We start from the raw sequence: 21,986 nt of genomic DNA on the forward strand, positions 1-21,986 counted from the left end.
CTAAAAAGTTCAGTCTTTTTATGACTGTATATGCATATTAATACCATGAAAAAAGTTCTAATTTGAGATCAAAGAATTTTCATTAAAATTCTCTAGTGTGATCCTCATGAGCTACTTTCTTGTGAGAATTTGTAGTAAATGAGCATGTTTTGTATACAGAATAATTCAAAGGACCCATCTAAAACCATACACGTCAGTGTATCTTAATGCAGTAGATTTGTTTCAGTTAACTTTTATCTCTGATTTATCATGAGACAAATTAGTCATCTTAAAGCTTAGTGAACTTGTCTTTAGGACGGAGAAGATTTGATGGATGAGAGCGTACTGAAGTTCTACACCCAGCAGTGGGAAGACTACCGGTTCTCAAGCAAAGTGCTGAATGGGATCTGTGCCTACCTCAATAGACATTGGGTTCGCCGCGAGTGTGACGAAGGACGAAAAGGAATCTATGAAATCTACTCCGTAAGATTGTTTTTACACACCTTTCAAATGTGTGTTTTCTTAGGGACGCATCTTCCTTCCCAGTAGGAGATCTAGGCAAATAGTAAGCAATTTTCAGACTGTTGAGCTACAACTTCCTTTGTTTTAATTTATCAGTAAATGGCCCTTAGATGTTTTGTGGCGAGAAAAGAGAAGGATGAGTAATTGGCGTTCTAAAATACAGCCTGCACGCTTCTGCATTTACTTATTAAAAGTTTCTTCTTCAATTATCTGACCGACCATCAGGCTGAGCCCGGAGCTATCCCCATTTTAGCACAGCGAGTCCTGCATCCCGGCCCAGCAGGCAAAGCGGGTCCCTTCCTGGGACTCAGGCCTCAGTGATCAGCCCTCCGCGGTCTTTTGGGGTCTGGGAAACTGCTTCAAGGAGGGAACTGTGATGTGAAATTCCATTCTACCCACTCAACATACAAAGTAATATGAGTCATGACACTTAACAGAATTCAAAATTGAGGGGTTTTTTTTTTTAAGACTGCATGAAAATAAATTTTGAAGAGGCAAAATTTGACTTGTTAAATCACCTTCATTAGTGTGTTTCTTCAGTCAAGGGAGCTTTTTCCAGGCTCACTGGTTTTCAAAGTGTGGTCCCCAAACTTGCAGCATCAATATTACCTGGGAACTTGTTTGAAATGCAAGTCATTGGGCCTCAGCCTAGACTTACTTAACTAGAGACTCTGGAGCTAGGGGCCAGCAGTGTGTTTTTAGCAAGCCCTCCAGGTGATTCTGATGCACTGTCGAGTTTGAGAACCAGTCAAGGGAGGACTCAGAACAACAGAACAGTCTATCTGTTCATAATAGGCTCTCAGATATACAGACAGTACCTTTTTTGAACGAGTGGTGTTCAAATGTCAAGTTCTGCATAATGAGATTATCTCCATATCCAAGAATGTTGCTATAATAGCAATGCTTTGTTGCTTTGCTTTTGGCAAATTTAATTAAAAGAAAAGTAACGTGCCATAGATGCATGACAGATTTTTATTATTTTATTATTTGTGTAGCTCAGTTTCTATACCAAACTGTTACTGCTTCATAATGGTACTTTGTTATACAATTTTAACAGAACTTTCTAGGTTTAGTGTTTTGATTTGAGTCTTTTGTAGTTCACCTTTTCTTTTCCACTTACAAATGCTTTCTTGAGACTGAAAGTTGTCAGTGTAGGAATCAGCATGATTTTCGTTGATTTCCTCTTGGCTGCTTGACCTAAAACACCATATATATGCGCTGTAATAGCATCACATGCTCCTAAAAATTATTATAGTCTTTAAACTTTTTTGTGTACTGTTTTCAAGATTTGACTGCTTTTTTTTCCTTTTCTTTCTTACTTTTTTTTTTTACTTTCAAAATTCGTAGTTTCCACATCCCTAAATGCTGTAGTTAGTTTGGAAATGCAATATGCAGCCATAACTCCTAGCAAAGGCCAGTTAACACCCCTTTCTAGAAACAGTATTTCCCTTGCCTGCTCTTGCAAGGAGCCTGTTGAATTCATTTAAAGTTCGAATATCAGTTGACACATGGAACAGTTCTTGTACAGTGATGCCTCATTGCATTTTCCAGACTCTCCAGAAGGACGGGGATGCTTTGTCATGAACTATAAAGATTTACTTTTTTCCCTGATAATTTTGTCTTTCTCTTCAATTATAGGAAGTTGTGGGTTTCCTTTCCAGTCAACCAGAGCGCATAAACTAATTTCATTATTAACACGTTAAAGTGATTGAGCAAGACTTTTTCCCTAAATCTGTCCTTCTGAACTTTCTCTGGTTTACCTTCGGTCCTGCTTTCTTATCTTGCCTTTCTTCCTTCAAAGCGACAAATTATCCCAAGTCAAATTAGGTCTGCCTAGTGCTGTCTTAACTTAGAAAAAATGTCTTGGAAAAGTTATTTTTAAAGGGGCAGTATCTTTACTGGAAGTTCATGGCCACACGTTGCGTTTGCCTTGCCTCCCCCTGCACTGACGAGGTCTGAGGAGTTGGGGAGAGGAGCAACGGCGAGTTTGCACAGGGAGAGTTACCTTCAAAACCGTGCCTCACAGGGTGCATTTTTCCTGAAAAATAAGATTGTTTCTTCCCAGAGTCTTTTTTGGTAGCATAATTCCTAATTCTGAAATAACCTTTTTATTCTAATAGTACTTGAGTATATATTTTTCATGCTTTACTAAAAATATTTTTCTCTTAAATAGTGCTTTCATGTTGCCCTTTTTTTGGTAGAAATTTTTTCATTTTGTAAATTAAATTTACACATAATCTTTTCAGAACTGTATTATCTTACATAAACCCAGTTTTATCTATGGTTAAATTTGGGGGAAAATAAGACTGATAGCATTTACATTTAAATTAATTTCTCAGCAGTTTGTATTTGAGTGTTAAATTGTTATAAATTTGAGTTTGAACATAACTGAATAATACCTTTCTCAACAGTTTAAAAACCATATATGAATTGTAACATTTCTCTTTGGGGGAACATTTTACAGTAACTTTCTGACATAACCTCTGTTGAGAAGTTCCAAAACTTTTAAAAATGCATCATACGCACACATACTAGTAAAATGGGAAATCTGAATAATTTATGTATAATAAGCTGCATTCATTTAAGATGCACAGTTTGATGCATTTACAGTTGTATGCATCCGTGTAACATAAAACACCATGATAAAGATACAGAACTTATTAGATATTGAAGGTCTATTATTTATTTTACTGAGTATTAGGAAACTATGATAAATGGAATTATCTTTATTAAATGTGTTAGGTCAAAACATACATTTGAGTCAGAGAACAATTTTATACATTGAATCCACTATTGCCCTTTAGGCTAATATGTATGTTCTCCTAAAATCCAGATTTTCTTTTTATCTCAGCTATTAAAATGTGAGCTGATAAACGTCTGTACTTTGATACCTTTTGAAGTTGTTAAGAGAATGGCTCTCTGATTTCATCATGATGATTTTTACCAAGTTTATAATCTAGAAATATTGATACATGTAATCTAGGATTCAGGCTATTTCCTATGACTTCAGCTTTGGAAAAAGCATAGTAAAAGTATAGCCATTTAATACTGTTCCTTTTTCTTTTCATCCAGCTTGCATTGGTGACTTGGAGAGATTGTCTTTTCAGGCCGTTGAATAAACAGGTACCTACTTGTGTGAGTGTGTGCATGTTTTCCTTTTAAAACCCCTTCCAGATTTCATTTCTTAGCCACTGTCTTCCTCACTCCTTTGAAATGTCCTAAGAGTGCCTCTCATCTTGCATTTAATGGATTCTGATGTTTAAGAGCTATGTAGTAACATAATGGTGGGTTGGCTAAAAACCCGAACGAACTTTTTGGCCAGCCCAATACACACTGTAGTCTGTAATCTACATGTTTTCTTCCTGTATCCTTTCTAAAGGTAACAAATGCTGTTTTAAAGCTGATTGAAAAGGAAAGAAATGGTGAAACCATCAATACAAGACTGATAAGCGGAGTTGTACAGTCTTACGGTAAACAATTTCCCTTTAATTTATTCAAAGTTGTATATCAAGTGACACATAACAATGCTCCAATAGATTTGTTTTCAGATAGTTTAGTATTATCAAGAATATTGTTAGCATTTACAAAGGTACTCATAATTCTCTTTATGTCAGTGTGATTCGGTTTGATTTTTACCCATTATAAAAATTGTTTGATCTTTGTGCCCTAAGGAAATTTTGATGGACTAGACATTTGACATTTGAATTATTTCCTTTTCTGGTCTGATACTGAATTACTGGATATATATGCTAGAGTGTCATTAATGGAGCCGAATGATAACAGATTGAGAAATCTAAAAAGTAATACAGTATTTTAAAAGCTTAGGTAGCATTGTATTTCTTTGAAAGTTTAGAATTAGGCATCCGTACTTCTTGTAGCTTTTAGAAATATAAACGTTCTCTGAATGAACTTCATGATAACTTGAAACATGCCTGGCCATCCATCAGAATTACTTGCTTTTGTGTGTCTTGGATTTTTTTCTTTTTTCTTTTATTGAAAGTATACTTTACTACCAATGAATAACAGATTCGCCTTATGCCCTGTTGTTTTATTCTTACCTTTTAAGCATAACTTAAACTGAATGCTACACCTAAGTGTAGTCCTTAAAATATAACCAAAAATAGGGCAGTTGAAATGTAGTTCCTATTTACTTCCAGTGGAACTGGGGCTGAATGAAGATGATGCCTTTGCGAAGGGCCCAACGCTAACAGTGTACAAAGAATCCTTTGAATCTCAGTTTTTGGCTGACACAGAGAGATTTTATACCAGAGAGAGTACCGAATTCTTGCAGCAGAACCCGGTTACTGAATACATGAAAAAGGTAAGCTTAAACATAGTACTTAAAGTAGGCTTAAGTTAAAAGTTATTGCTGCTCAAATGAATTATTCTTTTAAATATATGCAACTTTCTTCAAAGTCATTTCTTAGGCACTGTTATCCTGTAGTGTCTGTAGCAGGTGCAAATGGTTTCTCCCAGTTCACCAAGGAGCTTTTATAAATTAATTTGATAATCATGGCTCAATGTTCTCCTTACTGATCGGAGGATATAACCGTAATAGCTGTATGACTTTCGTGATTTGAACTGTCTCTACTACAGTAGAATGTATATGTGTGTCTAACGGGAGCCACGGTCTTACGTCAATGAGAAACTAGTTTTTAAGAAACAAATATTTGAAAACTTTAAGCTTTTGCTTTTTTGCTTCTGAAATACCCCCTAAAAATCTATGTAACACAGTCTTCAAGTTTGCATTAGAGGAGAAGTCCTTCCGAGAGAACAGGATCGAAGTCTTAGATAAGAAAAGATCCAAGATCGGTGTCTGTATCATAAATCTTTTTCCACATTAAGTGACGTTACAGTGAAGTTCTAGTGGAATTATTCTTCGTTCTCCTTCTCGGGAATACCGGTGTCCCAGACTTATGCTCTGAGGAGTGATCTAAGTCAGGAGGTAGCAAACTTGCTATGAAGGGCCAGATGGTAAATACTTTAGACCTTGTGCACATGCGGTCTCTCTTGGGACTGTTCAGCTCTGCCATTGTAGCGCAGAAGCAGCCATGGCAACATCTAAACAGTGAGTGCAGCGGTGTTCCAATAAAAGTTTACTTACAGGCAGGGTATTGCCCACAGGCTCTGGCTGCTGACTGAGACGGGCACGGAGACTTCCAGGGAGTCTGGGGCTGACTGTGTCTGACAACCTGCTTTTTTCCCTTTATTCTCTGTTCGCTTGGAGAGCAAATGCACTGCAGAATCACTTTCTCCACGTGCTGAGGTCGAAAGTTAGTAAGTCAGAAAGAGCAACAAACAGCTCCCCCTTCTAACCATGTAGAGAAAGTCCTCCCCAATTTGTTTGTGACATTCTGAGTGCATTTTCCCATAAGAGATGGTGATTATAAGTGGCCCTTACAAGTTTGAAGCTGAAAGTCCTTGACAAACAAATTTCTGATACCTCAAAACCTAACAAAAGTGGAACTCTTCAGAAGTATTATACTTGGAGTAGTGATAGTTCCTTGTGTATATTTATGGATTAAATTAGCTTTCGTGTGCCAATCTGGAACCTAACCAGCTTATAGAGAGTTTCTAACAGCTGCCTGACAAATCTGTTTTAAATCTAAGCATTGCCTGTTACTTCATTTTTTTATTTTGGCAGTGTAGTTTTCATAAAGACATATTTTATTGAACTCTACTATATATGGTGATCCTTTTAAAACTGTGTATGTTTTTAAAAGTGGGGCCTTTTATCGGGGTACACATCCACAAGCGTGATTCAGGCCTTTTCATTTTACAGACTGCTTAGTGAATTGCAGTTACCTGCTATCCACAACAAGGAAGGTAGTAGTGCTTTGGTACAAGGAAATCCGCTTTGTAGGCCAGAGCTACGTCAGCACTCCCAACGCAGGGAAATCTGCTTTTAAAATCGGACCTGGGACCAAAGGCAACTTGAGGAGCAGAGATTTCCAGTGGCCTGGATGTTTTCAACCCAGTGTGAGCTCTGCCTTCGACGGAGAGCATGCTTCCAGCATCCTTGCTCTCTTAGAGGGGGTTTCTTCCTAGAGGCATTAAAGGTTTGGCCCAAATCTGGTTGGATCTTACCAAACATGACATCCATCCATTCTGAAAGTCCATGGTGCAGAGACTCTGTGAGCATAAAATTGGAGTTTAACCATGTGAACAATTCTACCCTTACCTATAGCTGTAGCCTTGCATCTCAAACTGAGCTATGGGTCTAATTTAAAATCCCTACTCCACCATTTACTAGGGGGTTGACCTTAACCTTTCTGTTCCTTGTTTCCTCATCTATAAAATGGGGATAATTTACTATTATTATTATTATTATATATTATTTGATGCTTGGCAAAGAGCAAGCATGATATAAGTGTTTGGTATTACACGCATACATTGTTTAGAACCTTCAGTATATGCCTGAGAATGTGCAAAACCATGAGATAAATTGTGGCACTTTTTTTTTTTTTTTAATTTGGTTGTATTTCTTTTTTTTTTTTTTTAATTTATTTATTTATGGCTGTGTTGGGTCTTCGTTTCTGTGCGAGGGCTTTCTCTAGTTGTGGCAAGTGGGGGCCACTCTTCATCGCGGTGCGCAGGCCTCTCACTATCGCGGCCTCTCTTGTTGCGGAGCACAGGCTCCAGACGCGCAGGCTCAGTAATTGTGGCTCACGGGCCTAGTTGCTCCGCGGCATGTGGGATCTTCCCAGACCAGGGCTCGAACCCGTGTCCCCTGCATTGGCAGGCAGATTCTCAACCGCTGCGCCACCAGGGAAGCCCAATTGTGGCACATTTTATTCAATAACTTAAGAAAAAATTACGTTTATATTAAAACATTCTATCAGGAAGTAGAATACAAAACTCATGAACAATATTGAGATAAAGCATGAACTTTCAAGAAATACTCTGCTTTTAGCAGCCAGTTTGGGCTAGATGTGCAAATTCCCTGGGGGGGGGGTCTATGTTCCCATTTCTGTGTTGTTAGGAATCTTTTAGTGGAAACAGTTGAGAATCTTTGGCTTTCCTTCTGCTGATGACTTCGATGAGTGAACACCCCGAGCCGTATTAGTGCTTTAGCGTATCTTACTGTCTTCTCTGAGCTACGGAAAAAAGTGCGACTATTCTAGGTTTCTAATGTCATTTTTTTAAAACTTTAAAAATAAAGTATACCTTATTTCATTAATTTGCTTACTTTTTTGGTCTTTTTTTTTCATTTTTTTTTTCCTGCATACTGATCCTAATAGAATTAATAGGAACAGTCTTTAATTGCTTAACTTTATTTAGTCACTCTGAATTTGATCTGGGTGTTCTGGTATAATTATCTGCCAAGTACAGTGCTGATCAAGAGCTTATTTGCCTTCAAATCAACAAAGAATGTAAATGACTGTCCTTCCTAAAACCTAATGACATAACACCCAGGACCTTGGGTTTTTCACCAACCTCAGAGACACTGCAGGCTCAGGTTCAGACCACTGCGAGAAAGCAAGTCACTCGGATGTTTTGATTTCCCAGGGCATAACGCCATACTGTAGTCTATGAAATGTGGAGAATAGCGTTATGTCAAAAACACCAATTTACATACCTTAATTTAAAAAAACTTTATTGCTAAATGATGCCAAAACAATTATAATAGCAACATCAAAGATCACTGATCACAGATCAGCGTAACAAATAATAATAATGAAAAAGTTTAAATATTTTGAGAATTACCAAAATGTGGCACAGAGACCCAAAGTGAGCAAACGCTATTGAAAAAACGGTGCTGATAGACTTGCTCAACCCACAGTCCTTCAGTTTCTGTTTTGTTTTTAAAAAAGCAGTATCTGTGAATTCCAATAAAAGGAAGTAGGCCTGTGGGCAGTAGTCCCACCATATTCACAGTTTCAGTTACCCACAGTCAACCTCAGTCCGAAAAATATTAAATGGAAAGTTCCAGAAATAAACAGTCCATAAGCTTTAAATTGTATGTATTGAAATATGTCGTTCTGAGTAGCATGATGGAATCTTGCCCTTGAATCATACCTTTGTCCAGAGCACCTCCCCTGTTAGTCTCTTCACCGACCAGGTGATCAGATCGACCGTCGTCTGCAGTGCTTGAGATCACGTAGCGCTTATTTTACTTAACAGTGGCCCCAAAGCACAAGAGTAGCAATTCAGATACGCCAAAGAGAAGCCATAAAGTACCTCCTTTAAGTAAAAAGGAGAAAGTTCTCAGCTTAATAAGGAAAAGGTTGCTAAGATCTGTGGTGAGAATAAATTGTCTCTCCATGAAGTTGTAAAGAAGGAAAATTTGTGCTAGTTTTGCTGTCGCACCTCAAGTTGACGTTATGGCCACAGTGCATGACACGTGCCCAGTTAAGATGGCAAAGGCATTAAACATAACTTTTATTACATTATATCGTTATAATTGTTCTACTTTATTGTTGTTGTTGCTAATCTCTTAACTGTACCTAATTTGTAAATTAAACTTTCTCATACGTATGTATGTATAGGAAAAAACATAGTACCTATAGGGTTCACAGTTTCAGGCATCCACTGGGGGTCTTGGAACGTCTCCCCCGTAGATAAGGGGGGACTGCTGTGTAAACAACTACTGAGCCCCTCTGGCTTTTAATGCTTTTGTGATCACTTAGGGACCAGTTTGCTCTTCCCTCTCGGCCCCTGCAGGAAGAGTCTCTAGAGTGCTACTGGTTTTTTGTAGTACAGGGGATGGAAAGCCAGTGTCCCCCGGAGAGTGAATCATCAGTGATACCAAAGCTTTACCTTTCATTTTGGGGGAGAGAAAAGTTTTTAAGAGATGACTTTTTGCTGCCAGGGTATTATGTTCTTCCAGGACACAGGTATAACCTCGAGAAAAAGTGGTGCTTTTTGGTTTGCGTGTCCTGTATTTCACCAGCTTTAGTTCTTGAGGTATCAGGCTTAATGAAATACTAGATATGAAGCAACAGAGGCTTGGAACTTCAGAGTTAAAGCACAGAAAGATCTTTTACTGTTTTTTAAAATAGCTTTGTAATCAGGAAAAAAAACACAACTGTAGACTTGCGGGGAAATACAAATAACATAAACCTGCACAAACTTGGGACACTGTTATTTAAGTATGCACATAAACACCAAATTGGAGTAATGCTATAGGGTTTTGTTTTGTTTTTATTTATTTATTTTTGGCTGCGCTGGGTCTTTGTTGCTGTGTGCGGGCTTTCTCTAGTTGCAGAGAGCCGGGGCTACTCTTCGTTGCGGTACGCAGGCTTCTCATTGTGGTGGCTTCTCTTGTTGCAGAGCACGGGCTCCTGGCTCATGGGCTCAGTAGTTGTGGCTCGCGGGCTCTAGGGCGCAGGCTCAGTAGTTGTGGCACACAGGCTTAGTTGCTCCGCGGCATGTGGGATCTTCCTGGACCAGGGCTCGAACCCATGTCTCCTGCATTGGCCAGTGGATTCTTAACCACTGCGCCACCAGGGAAGCCCTATAGGGTTTTTAAATAACATTTTTTCCCCACTAATTTATTACATTAACGTATTTTATATTTACTGGATAGCAGTATTCCATTAACCAAATAATATAACAAATTATATCTTATCAGAATCTTCAAGTATTTCTTAATTTGCAAATTGTTCCTTTTCCTTTCCATGTTTTTATTTGCACATACTTATTGATTTTTCAGATATTATTATATATTAAGGATATTGACCTTTTGATATATGCTACAGATATTTTCCAAGTTTATTTTGTTTTTCACATTTAACTCTATTTAGAATGTGCAGTAAGGTTTAAATTTCTGCAGTTGAAACTATTGTCCTATTAGTAATTCTTGACAGTGCAAGGCCTGCCCAGTCATTTTTTCATTTTATGTTTTTTTGGCTCTTGGATGTTTATTCTTCCCCTTGAATTTTTCTAGATTTCTCCAAAGTTATGCCAAATTTAAAAATCATTCTGGGAAGTATTGGCATTTTTACAATACAAGATATAGTTTTTCACTCTTTATTCAGATTACCTGAATAATGCGAGATCATTGAAATTTCTTTCTTGCTTTGATAACTTAGTGGTTCCTAGGTGATACTTTACACCACACATTTCTGGTAATATGTTGTAAAACATACCGACTTTTACTAATTTTGCTACTCTTTTAAATTGCATCCCTGTTTTCCTCTCTTCCTTGAAGGGAGATGGAAGAAATTGAGTAAATAATCCAGTAGATTTCAGAGATGCATATTCAGATGATTGGCAAGAGAAGGCCATAATATTTAAATTTTTTTAAAGTCTCATTACTACTGATTCTTTCCATGTGGTCGTTTCAAGGAATGTATTTATGTGACCCTTGACCTCAAGTAGCTCTCAGTCAGAGGGCGTGGTTCTTCCCTCCGTGTCTGTGTGCAGTGGAGAATCCACAGGTTTCTCAGAGTGTCGCCAGGGGTATGACCCCCAAAAGGCGTGAAACGCCACGTATCTGTGGGAAGAAAATTGATGTAAATACATTTGGACTGTTAATCATGATAACCTCATTAAAGTCATTTAAAGAGGACTTGGAAGCAAAAACATAGGTTACAGAGGACGTGGGACACATCAGTGACTGGTTAGTTATAGTTGGCATTCATCCTAAAATCAGAGAAGCCCTCCCCTCCCTTTTTTTCTTCGGGCAGGTTTGTGAGTTTCATTTGCTGTTATTTCTGTTAGCAGTTTTTCAAAAGCAAACCCAAACCTCTGACTTGAGTTCATTCCCACAGGCGGAGGCTCGTTTGCTGGAGGAGCAGCGGAGAGTCCAGGTCTACCTTCACGAGAGCACCCAGGACGAGCTAGCCAGGAAGTGCGAGCAGGTGCTCATCGAGAAGCACTTGGAGATCTTCCACACGGAGTTTCAGAATTTATTGGATGCCGACAAAAATGAAGGTGAGCCACTGAGATTCAAAACACAAGGGTATGTATTTTGATCTGAGATTTTGAAATTGCGAGAAGTTCTAGACTCAGAGTTAGCATTTCCAACACCGGTCATTCTTTAAGAGATTCACGTGTGAGATTGTGTGTGCGCGTGTGTGTACCTTGTGTGTTGATTTCAGGCCTCTGCAGTGTGTTTCGGGTGTGACTTTGGGGGAAGAGCATCTTTTCAGTTTGGTTTGGAGTCTAACTTGTTCCATACACCTTAGCATTAAATGATGCTACCACTGGTTTTTTTTTTTTTTTCTCACGTATGTTTCTTCTGAAAATTCTTTAAGATGAGAAGGCTATAATTTTGCAGAAGTATTTCCTTTACCCCTCCCTTGTTTTACTGGAACATTTTAGGAGCTCAGTAAAAGAATGGTGTTTGGATTCAGGATTTTTCTTTGGTGTTCATATATCAACCATGTGCCATACATATATTAAGTGAAGAATATGGGGACCCTTTTGTGACTTATTTGTTTGTATAGTTGAGATGGATACTCATAAATACTCCTTAAATTTATGCATTCTTTTAAATAATACTTGAGTGCCTATTTGTCAGGCATAAATCATATCTCAATCTCAAATTTTAGGAAGCATCAGATGTAGTTCCCGATCGTCTTCTTTCTCTATTAGTAGTTTCTCCTAGCAAGGGGGAGAATATGCTTTTATAACAGCATGACTTCATTGTTACTTTCAGCTAAATATGCATATGCTAAATATAAAGTAATTGGTTACAGTTAAGTGCATTTGATTATTAAGGTGTAAAAACACGGTGGTTTTATTTCAGTGTCCCTTTCACCTCTGTAAGCACTTACTTAGTGGAATGGATATGCAGAGTTTGTTTCTGTGCATAAAGGTGTGGTGCCTTCTTCTTTCAGATTTGGGTCGCATGTATAATCTTGTATCTAGAATCCAGGATGGCCTGGGAGAATTGAAAAAACTCCTGGAGACACACATTCATAATCAGGGTCTTGCAGCGATTGAAAAGTGTGGAGAAGCTGCTTTAAATGTAAGTACTGTTTAACTGAAAGCCAGTCGGGCCTAACCATTCCCATGCACGGACTGCAGGTGTGTCTCGTGTCTCCACTTACAAATCCAAGGGGTAAGATTTTCACTAGAGTCTCGTAGAGAACCTTGTTTTGGCTTTCTAAAATAGAAGGTTCACAAGCATCTTTATTTAGTAAACATCTTCATAAACTCTTCTCTGGCACTTTTTAGGCATTAAGGATTTAATTTCTTGATATTCTTTTTTCCTTTATGTCTTCTCAAAATTACATTCCTTGCACTAGAAGAGAGAAGATTATTCCATAGAAAGAATAGGCTAAAGCCTCCTAGAGACTTGGCTCTGGCACCCACGGGCCACGGGCTGCCCCTTGCAGGAACTTCATTCGGTCTGTGTACTGCCCTCCCCTTGAAGCTCACAGGGCTGTTTGCCCTGGAAAGGCCCTGAAATGTATGGCATTTCTCATACACACCCCCATCCCCACTGCAGGAGGCACAAGAATATTCTGCTGGGTTATCTATAATTCACTTGATAATTTTACATGGGAAGTATCATGTGTTTCTAAGAGGTAAGTTGTCTTCAGTTTTGTCCCTATTGTGAACTTTAGTTTTGATAGTGTTTGGGACAACTATTGGAGAAGAAAAGCTTCTAGAACACACAGCTGGTTCTTAGGTCTGAATCAGAAAACTTTTTATCTCTGATTTTATTGTGTTTGGTGTTAATTATTTCCACAATACTATCTTTAATATGTTTTTTTAAGTCTTTATTTTCCTGCTATCTTTGGGGGATCCCTTTTCCACTTTTAATCATGGGGGTTGCTGCCTCACTTGTTATCACATCTATGAAGTATTAGAGGGAAGAATGTAATAAACAACCTTTAAAGGGCCTGACACACACAGGCAGGTACCTGAGATTCAAAAGGGGTGACCTGATGAAGATATCTTTTCAATAACGTAAGGTGTTTTCACAGATGTTAATTCAGAACCCGGTTTGGCTGTGTGGCAGCAGAGCCAAGTTAAATGACTTTCCTTCAAATGAGTTAAGCGGCGAGTCTTATTTCATCAGATACGGATTAGAGTAGCAGATAAATGAAGCAGGTTTCGCTTTTTCATGTAAACTGTTAAATGTTAGATATGAGATTGGCCTTAGGGACTCATGTTGTAGGTGAATATAGTTAGATTAAAAATCAGTAGGATAACTTGCTTTTTTGTTTTCATAGGAATGATGGGATATTCCTTCTAAAGTCAATCTTTTCCAAACCAAGTAAGGTTCTAGATGGGGAAATAATCACGTTGTAATTCTCAAGTACCATTTTCTCTTTCTTTTGGATACAGTCAGCTGCCTGATTGACTTGGTCAGTGAGTCTTGAATCTGAAGTTGACCTTTTCATGGCAGTTAAAGCACAAGTTCAGCTTCTAAGTAAAATTATTTCTCTATTAGTAGAGACTTCATCCGTCAGCAGTAGACAGCAAAAATAAACTGTATTTACCAGCAGTTATATTTTATTGGAAATTAGGCTTTTAAACAATATTTTTATTACCTAGATGTAAGCCACTGATATACATGTATTTAAACACCAAAATAAGATTTTCCCCCATGAAGAATAATTATATATAACTTGGTAAATTTATATTGCATCTGCCTTAACTTTCAAAAGTCAAACATTTTAAAAATACGTTATTCATTATAATTATTATTTCCATAGGAACTGTTTTTATATTGAACTCATGAAACTGGTTTTTTAAATTGTTTTTCTTGTGAGGAAAAGTTTCTTTAAGAAAACAAATACTTTTCCTATTTTCTGCAAAAGGAGTTTTCCCTGGATTTCCATTTTATTGGCTCATCTCTGGAGTTTCGGTTGACTCGTAAGTTCGTGGTGCAGTCTGACTGGCGCGTGGATTTCTTTACGACCTTCCCCGGGCTGGGTCGGACCTGCTACCTTTACTCACCAATGTTGTGAAAGGCCAGGAAACTTGAAGAAGCTCCAGAGAGAGCACATGTAGCCGGTCTTAGCCTGACTCACAGCAGCTGCTTATTGTAAGACAGAATAAATACAGCTGCTAAAACATAAATAATTTTAAGTAGGTATTCATTTTTATCACATGTGTAGTAAACGTAAAAGATGTATTGTAACCCAAACCACGATGGTTTTCCAAAACCCATTAATGCTGAAAAAAAAAAAAGCGGCAGAAAAAGGAGATTGATTGAATCAGTAAAAAATTACAATTATCGTACCTAATCTTAAATGGGGTTTAATTACTTTCAAAACAGTTTTTAAAGTTTTTCACCTAACTGAGTTGAATCGTAGTATATGAGAATCATTTAAATTCATCTGTTAAATGCCATAGAAGGCACTGCTTAAATGATTTTTTTTTAAGGGCTGAAAAGTTATCTAGTCCTATGATTCCATTTATCCCATCAGTTTGGCTAGAAAGCAAGTTTTACTGCTAATCAGTGTGGCCTAGGCTAAAATTATTACAGGTTTCACATTTGTAATGTGATTCAAATAATATTTTTGTGTTAGAAACTTCAAAATCTACTTAAGAATTTTCTGAGGGCATTTTTTTTTCATAGTTAAAACAGATTTGAGAATAATGGCTGTTCCTGGGTAACCAGGGTCCGGGAAATCCCGCTCATGGTGTCCCCCTCTCTTTACCCAAAGAGGAACTGGCAGTCTTCCCCCGTGAAGTGTGGCTGAAACCCTGAACGCATGTGCTGTTTTTAGACACACTGCTTCTTGTACCTGCCCCGCACCCAGGCCGGGGAACGCAGCTCGGGATCAGGGCTCCTCTCAGGGTACAGGGGCTTCAGGCTGAAGCAGATCAGTGTGGGTCCATCCCACCCACCATGACGTGAGAGTCCAGCTTGAGGAGGAGTCCTCTCCAGCCTTCCAGAGATGCTCGCGACTGAGGACACTCACGCCTAGCCACGCTGCAGGCACCGTTAGCATATTGCGTCGGGGCAGCAGTAGAACTTTGGAAACACAAAGAAATCTTCAAGGATGGGTTTTAAACAGGTTTAGAGCTGAACAAAGGATCAGATAATTTTTTTAATAGGCAAGTTTATTTCATAGGCAGGTTCCCCCGTGCGTGGCCTCTGGACTGAAAGGAGACAGTGGGGCAGCAGCAAGGTAAATCAGCACATTTCACGTTGCCTTCAGACTGTCAGGAGTCCAACACTGAGAGACCTCGTGTGCTTATGTAGACGGGCCAAAGCACTACGAGTGTGCTCAGTTGTTGGCAATGTAGTAACAGAAGAAAAATAATCCGTATTAAAATATAGGAGGAGGTTGGCCGGTCCACTTAGGTCTTGAGGGGGAGCATCTTGAAAGCAGAGCCCACACCTTCAGGTGTTCATTTAAAAAGATTGAAGCCCGCGGAGGGGCGGCCCCGTGCTGGGTTCTCAGCTGTTCCGTCTGCCAAAGCAACCAGCTGCTGGTGCCGGCTGGGGTTAAAGCTCAGGGGACCAACAGATGCCGCAGAGAACACGGAAGTCATTTTCGTTCATCCAGCAAGCATTTACGGCCTTCCTGCGCTGGCTCTGCTGTCGAGAATTCCAGTGTGAGGTGCCTCCTCACCTTTGTCTTCTCATCAGATCTCACTTTGTCTTCTCAGATCTCCGTGACCTCATCTGCCTGCTTTAGTGACTGTATTGCGGGGTCCGTTTTAAAACTCACATCTTCCTTCCTTGGTTCCTTAGCACGGAGGCGGCTGCTGTGGGGTATGTGCCACGCGGCCTCACCCTCTGCCCCTGGCAACTTGAGTCTTCTCAGGTGGAGTCGTTGCCTCCTGAATGTGGGCGTGGCCGCGGGGTCCTCCCAGCCCGTCAGCCCCCAGCAGTGCGTTGCCACCACCCGGTCCTCTCTGCTGAGTCAGTGGAGTGGGGACGTGCGGCCTTCCTTGGCTCTCCAGGCTTTTCCTGTCTAGTCCCAAAGCGACCCTTGTCATCTGGGCCCCGTCCCTTCGTTTCTGGATGGTCTCATATCTCTCCCATTCCTGTTCATCCCTGATCTTGCTTAGCAGTTCCGTCTTCCAAAAATACTCCTTGATGCATGGACAGTTTCACTCCATGTTCTTCATCCGTTGCTTTAAATAAAGCACAAAAAACCCCTCTTCCCTAAAATAATATGTTAAGTCTTCCATATTATATTAAATCAAAATCCTCTTCTAATCATGGACCTCATCTTCCAGTGAAACTGTTCTGTCCTCATTCCCCCCAGAACACGTCCTTGTTTATACTCATCTCTGCCTGTAACGCGGTCCTTCCTTCCTTCTCGTTTTATCCCGCTTTTGAAGGCCAGCTCAAATCCCACTTTCTAAAAGAAATGCTCTCCACTAACTATTCCCGCCCAAGTGGTTGTATTCTCATCCTAAACCATTAGGGCATTTAGAAAAATCTCCCAAATGCCACTTTATATTTGTGTATAACTTCTGTGTTTCTTGTCACTCCATCTATTATAAATCCCTTGAGAGTAAAGCTGACACCTTACTATGGTTTGATACTCTTTATAATTTTAGAACTAGCGTCTGATACAGCAAGTAGTTATTGTTGATAATGACGATGACCATGGTGGCAAAGAGTAAGGGCCACCTGCTGCTGCCCCCGGCTCCTTTCCAGTTCCATCCTCCTTACTCTTCATCCTCATTATGTCCATCATCGAAACGTTTTTAGACACTCCCAGTTCCATACGTGTGCCGTGCTGTACCCTCCTGGTTCTTCTCTCTGCTTAGACATATTCCTTCTTTTTTTCCTATGTGTTAAACACCTTTATCTTTCAGTACCCTCAAATGCCATTTCTTCCATGAAGGCTTTCTCGATCACCCCTTTGAAATAACAGCATGTTGGACTATTTACATGACATTCACACTCCGTATATCTTAGATGTCTGTGTAAATGTCTTCTCCAGGGATGGCTTTATCCATCTTCATGGCCTCAGCTCAGCCCTGTGCCTCATACAGAATAGGGTCTCGGTCTGCTTGTGTCTTAATTATACTCCACCGTTGCCAGCAGGACTCAGGGCGGCTTACACAGTACATAAAAGACAATAGGATAAATGAAACAGAGTAGCAAAATAAGGGCTGGAAACACAAAGGAGGCCGAGTGTAAGATAGCACTCAGAGTGCGTGCTGTGAAGTCTGGTCTCTCATTAGAGGTGGGTTACAAATTTGCCTCTGATGTTTTCCATCAGTACAGAGAGCTTGCTGGAAAGGACAGTTGGTAGTACTGTGAAGTACAGTCAACTCCTTGATTCATAGTGATCTTAGGGAACGAGCCCATAGCTCAGAGGAATGACTTTATCGGCATTCAGAACTGACAGTACCTTTCCTTATGGCCCATCCTAAAGAGAACACCAGCCATGTGGAAAATCATCCATGTAAATACAAAGTAAATACTATATCAAGTCATTGGATGGCTTTATAAGTTCCCCTAACACCACAATTTTATAGCAAAATAAAGTTCAGGAAAAGAGTCAATACAGACTTGTAAGTACTTGCTGGTGAATGCTTGACGATGCAGTTGGTTCCGTGTTGAATTTTTAATTAACACACGATTCTGCTGCAGTCTGGGTGCTATTGTTCTTCCCTACCAAGAAAGCTTCATAAATCAGGTATAGAGAATGTTTCATTACTCTGTCTTCAGGGCAGAAGTGGCAACAGATAAGCACAAAGTCCTCTTTGAAACCGTATCTTGATTTAGTGACCTCAGTCTAACTGGAACTGAAATATAATCCAACAAGAATGGGCTTGTAGGTGCTTCGATGTCCAGCAGGGCTGTTGATCTGACAGTGGGAGGTTGGGCTGCAGAGCCAGACTGGGGCACAGAGTTGTGAATGTTTACTTGCAGCTTTGGAAGCAATGGTGTACTGAGACGGAGAGGCGGTTCAGGAGCGGCCCAGGGCTGCCAGGGCGATAGTGCTTGTAAGAGGGAGCAGTTAAAGCGGAGAGTTTTAAAAGCGGCAGTAAAATCGGGGAGCTCCGACGAGTATATTTTTCAGTATAAGACGAAGGGGTGAGTCTGGGACCCCTTACAAAAAAGAATTACGAAAAAGTTCCATAGTTGGGATTGAGGACTCACTTGTGTGTGAACTTACACCAGAACGAACAGAGTAACACAGTGCTGGGTGCTTCTGGCAGATTTGGGTTTCATTTATACAACCAAGATTCCCTTTCTCTTCTGGAGTAAAATGCTTAAATAACTTAGTCCTGACTCAACCTTTCTGTGGGTGGTAATAGAAGAAGATTATCCACGCAGAGCTAAACTTTAGCTCGGAAACCTTACATTTGGAGTGTGACCCAGCTTTGTGTGGTCAAGGGAGGTGGAAAACATATCCATCGCATCTTTAAGGAGTGTGGAGAGGGTAGGATAAGAAAATCCTAGACTATCACAGCTATAGGCTATCCCTCAAAGCTGGGTGATGGATTATGGCAGCTGATTTTACTATTTCTTATTTTGAATATGTTGAAATTTTTCCATAATAAAACTTAAAAAAGAAAAAGCAAAACGAAAGAAATGTACTAGTTTTGGTGCAGTCGATATGGGAAAGGAGAAAGAGGAGGGAGCAGGTTACAATTTTAATTACATAAAGAACTGATACTTGGTGACAGTGCAGATTGGTTCAGAAAGCACGCAGCTAAATTTGTGAATTCATCTTCTGTCTTGCCATGAGATGAAGAGGATGCCATTTTCTCTGAAGGAAAAAATACACAAATGTCCATTTTTAGTCTGTGACAACCAGGCTCTGAGAAGACTCACTGTATCCTTTGTGTATCCAGGAAACACCCTTCTCTCCTTCAGCTGTAGGGAGAACTCCAGTCCTTTGACAAGCAGACCCATCGTGGAAGCCTCTTCCTGCCCAAATCTGACTTTATACCCCACATGAAACTGAATTTTGGCTTCGTCTTTGCTGCGTATCGGTACGTCCTGAAGTGGCCCCTGCCCAGTTCAAGGCCAATCCGATGCGACCTGTGAACTTCTCTGGCCACCCACCCACCCGCTTCCCTCCTGTATACGCTGCTCCTGTTTCTGAAACATCATTCTTTCACTTAGAGAAGACACGGTTTTTCTTGGCAAGTCTAACTTAGTTCCACTTTCAAGATTTAATATTTTTGTCTTTGATCACCCAGCACCTAAATCTAGTCAGTTAGAGCCTCAGCATTTACAGGGTAACCAACACCAAAGGGCTGACTGCAGGCACACCGGGATTCAGGGCGAGGTAAGGGTGAGCGGGCACGAGGGGCCAGGGTCAAAAATGGGAGCCCACACGGTCACATAACTCAGGTCAGGGATTTGTAAAAGTTTATCAGAGTCCGAAGGTCATGATCAGATTAAAGATGTGTTCATTATGCTCTGAGGCTCATACGATGAGTAGAAATGACTGAAGCAGAAAGTAGCAGGTGGACAGAGGTTGGAATGGTGGGAATGGAGAGCGCTGGTTCAGTTGCTGAGTTTGTTTGTCTTGATATTTTAAACTTTAAACCATTCTCAGTCAGAAAAACTAGTGATTTCTGCTTATCTAAACAAAAGAGTTGAGGTGATGGAGTAAGAAAAGCCCATTAAAGGGCTTCCCTGGTGGCGCAGGAATCCACCTGTCAATGCAGGGGACACGGGTTCGAGCCCTTTTCCGGGAAGATCCCACATGCCGCGGAGCAACTAAGCCCGTGCGCCACAGCTACTGAGTGTGCGCTCTACAGCCCGCGAGCCACAACTACTGAAGCCCTCATGCCTAGAGCCCGTGCTCCGCAACAAGAGAAGCCACCGCAGGGAGAAGCCCGCGCACAGCAACGAAGAGAAGCCCCCGCTCGCCACAACTAGAGAAAGCCCGCGTGCAGCAACGAAGACCCAACGCAGCCAAAAATTAATTAATTAATTAATTAATTAAATTTTTTTTTTTTTTTTTTTTTTTAAAGAAAATGTGAGACTTAGAATACTGAATGGTATTTGAGGCCTCCCATTTCTCTCCCGGTTTGGGGAGGGGGGCTATTTGGTTTTTTTGGTTTGGGTTTTGGGGGTTTTTGCTCATTAGTTAATATCAAAATTACTTTTAAACCCTGAGTGCACATAGGCTGGCGGGGGGGGGGGCACCTCAGAAAGTGCTGAGTGGTGGGGAGCCGGGCTGGGGTTAAAGCTCCCACGCGTAATCGGCAGAGTGTAGTCGGTGGTGTGGGATTGTTCTTTTTCTGGACCTCTTGCTTCTCTGTGTTTTGCTGGGAGATGATGTGACTCCAAAGGGGACGTGCTAATGCTTATGGGGAAGAAGAGTTCCACTGACCCCGAGTGATGGCGTGGTGTGTCCTTGTCAATGGAGACACATTTCTTTCCCTTTCCTTCTTGAAGAGACACAGCCCCGAGGTGGGGACGTCGGCCTCATGGAACAAGGCCCCGGGTGGCCCGTGCTGCCTCCGCCTGCCCCCCGCGAGGACAGGAGGCCGGGTGCCGCCTGGGGCCCTGGAGGCCGCACAGGCTGAGAGCGTGATACACGTGCGTGAGGTGGGGGCCCCAGGCTGTGGCCCCCGTATCCTCTTGAGGCAGAACTACAGTATTCCTTAGGATCGCAGGTGACCCCGAGAAATCCTGTGTGATGTGCAGCAGCTCCCCGTGAGGTACTGGCCTCACTCCTCTGGGCGGGCCTCACGCGCCTCCCTGCTTTAACTAAGGGTAAGATGGAAGTTATGTCAGGCGCCTAAAGTGTGTTTTCTCTCTGTGAGACGGGCTTTTAGAATTATCTTGTTAGTGGAAACGTGGGATAAAAGGTAGTAATTCAGTTATGATTATGGTTGTTCCTGATTTGGCCGTTTCGGAATGAGTTGGCGAAGTACAAGAGGCAAGGCAGGCGCGGTCTGGTGAGCCCCTTGAGCTCATGCCCGGCGAGGGAGGCCGCCCTTGGCGACAGCTCACGGGGATGGTGAGCTCGCGTTAAGAGGAAAGCCTGGCCTGTCCTGGAAGCTCAGGGAGGTTCCCTGGAAATAGTGGAGACCAGTAGAAGAGTTGGAGCTGCCTGGGCAGGTAGGGGTCCTAGACAGAGCAGACCTGTCCTGGCCACCGAGAAGTCTGCTACGACAGGACGAGGGGACAGGGCACGAGGTAAACCTGCGAGGGTGGGCCCGGGCTGGCCACATGGGAGACCTCGAAGGCCAGGTTGATGATACACCTTAATCCTAAGAGCAAGACGAAACCAGGAGAAGGGTTATCATAAAACCGGACACTGACAAGATCAGAGTTTTGTTTTTTTACAAAATCGCTACCATGTAGAAAATGGATTAAAAGGAAGAAGAGTTGCTAGTATATCAGTTAGGTTTGTTAGAGTGGTTCAGATGGAAATGACACGGGCTGGTGATGGGGGGACACAGAAGGAATTAAGTAATTAGACTCTGTAATGGGCAGGATTTGTGTTGGATAATTGTTGAAGCTGGACAATGAATACGTGGGGTGGGTTTTCCTGTTCTTTGTAATTTTGAATATGTTTGACTCTTTTCTACAATAACATGTTGAAACAAAAGAAGTGGAAAGAGAGAGGTCCAGAGAGCAGCAGGGCCAGGGAGGAGATCGGGCCGGTTCTGACACACAGAGTTTGGGG

At 41.1% G+C, this 21,986-nt stretch overlaps 1 protein-coding gene across 4 annotated transcripts in view; it reads left to right on the plus strand.

The window, feature by feature from the left end:
* The window catches only part of CUL1 (cullin 1), a 110,075-nt gene that overhangs the window by 68,423 nt on the left and 19,666 nt on the right, over positions 1 to 21,986 (plus strand). For all 4 annotated transcript variants that reach the window (XM_082400487.1, XM_082400488.1, XM_082400486.1 and 1 more), the window contains 6 exons: positions 295 to 462; positions 3,574 to 3,624; positions 3,881 to 3,971; positions 4,659 to 4,822; positions 11,217 to 11,379; positions 12,288 to 12,418. In XM_082400487.1, coding sequence (XP_082256613.1) covers positions 295 to 462; positions 3,574 to 3,624; positions 3,881 to 3,971; positions 4,659 to 4,822; positions 11,217 to 11,379; positions 12,288 to 12,418 — 768 coding nt within the window. The remainder of the gene's footprint in view (positions 1 to 294; positions 463 to 3,573; positions 3,625 to 3,880; positions 3,972 to 4,658; positions 4,823 to 11,216; positions 11,380 to 12,287; positions 12,419 to 21,986) is intronic.

This window comes from Balaenoptera borealis, assembly GCF_965194805.1.
Source record: "Balaenoptera borealis genome assembly, chromosome: 7".
Classification (NCBI taxonomy): domain Eukaryota; kingdom Metazoa; phylum Chordata; class Mammalia; order Artiodactyla; family Balaenopteridae; genus Balaenoptera; species Balaenoptera borealis.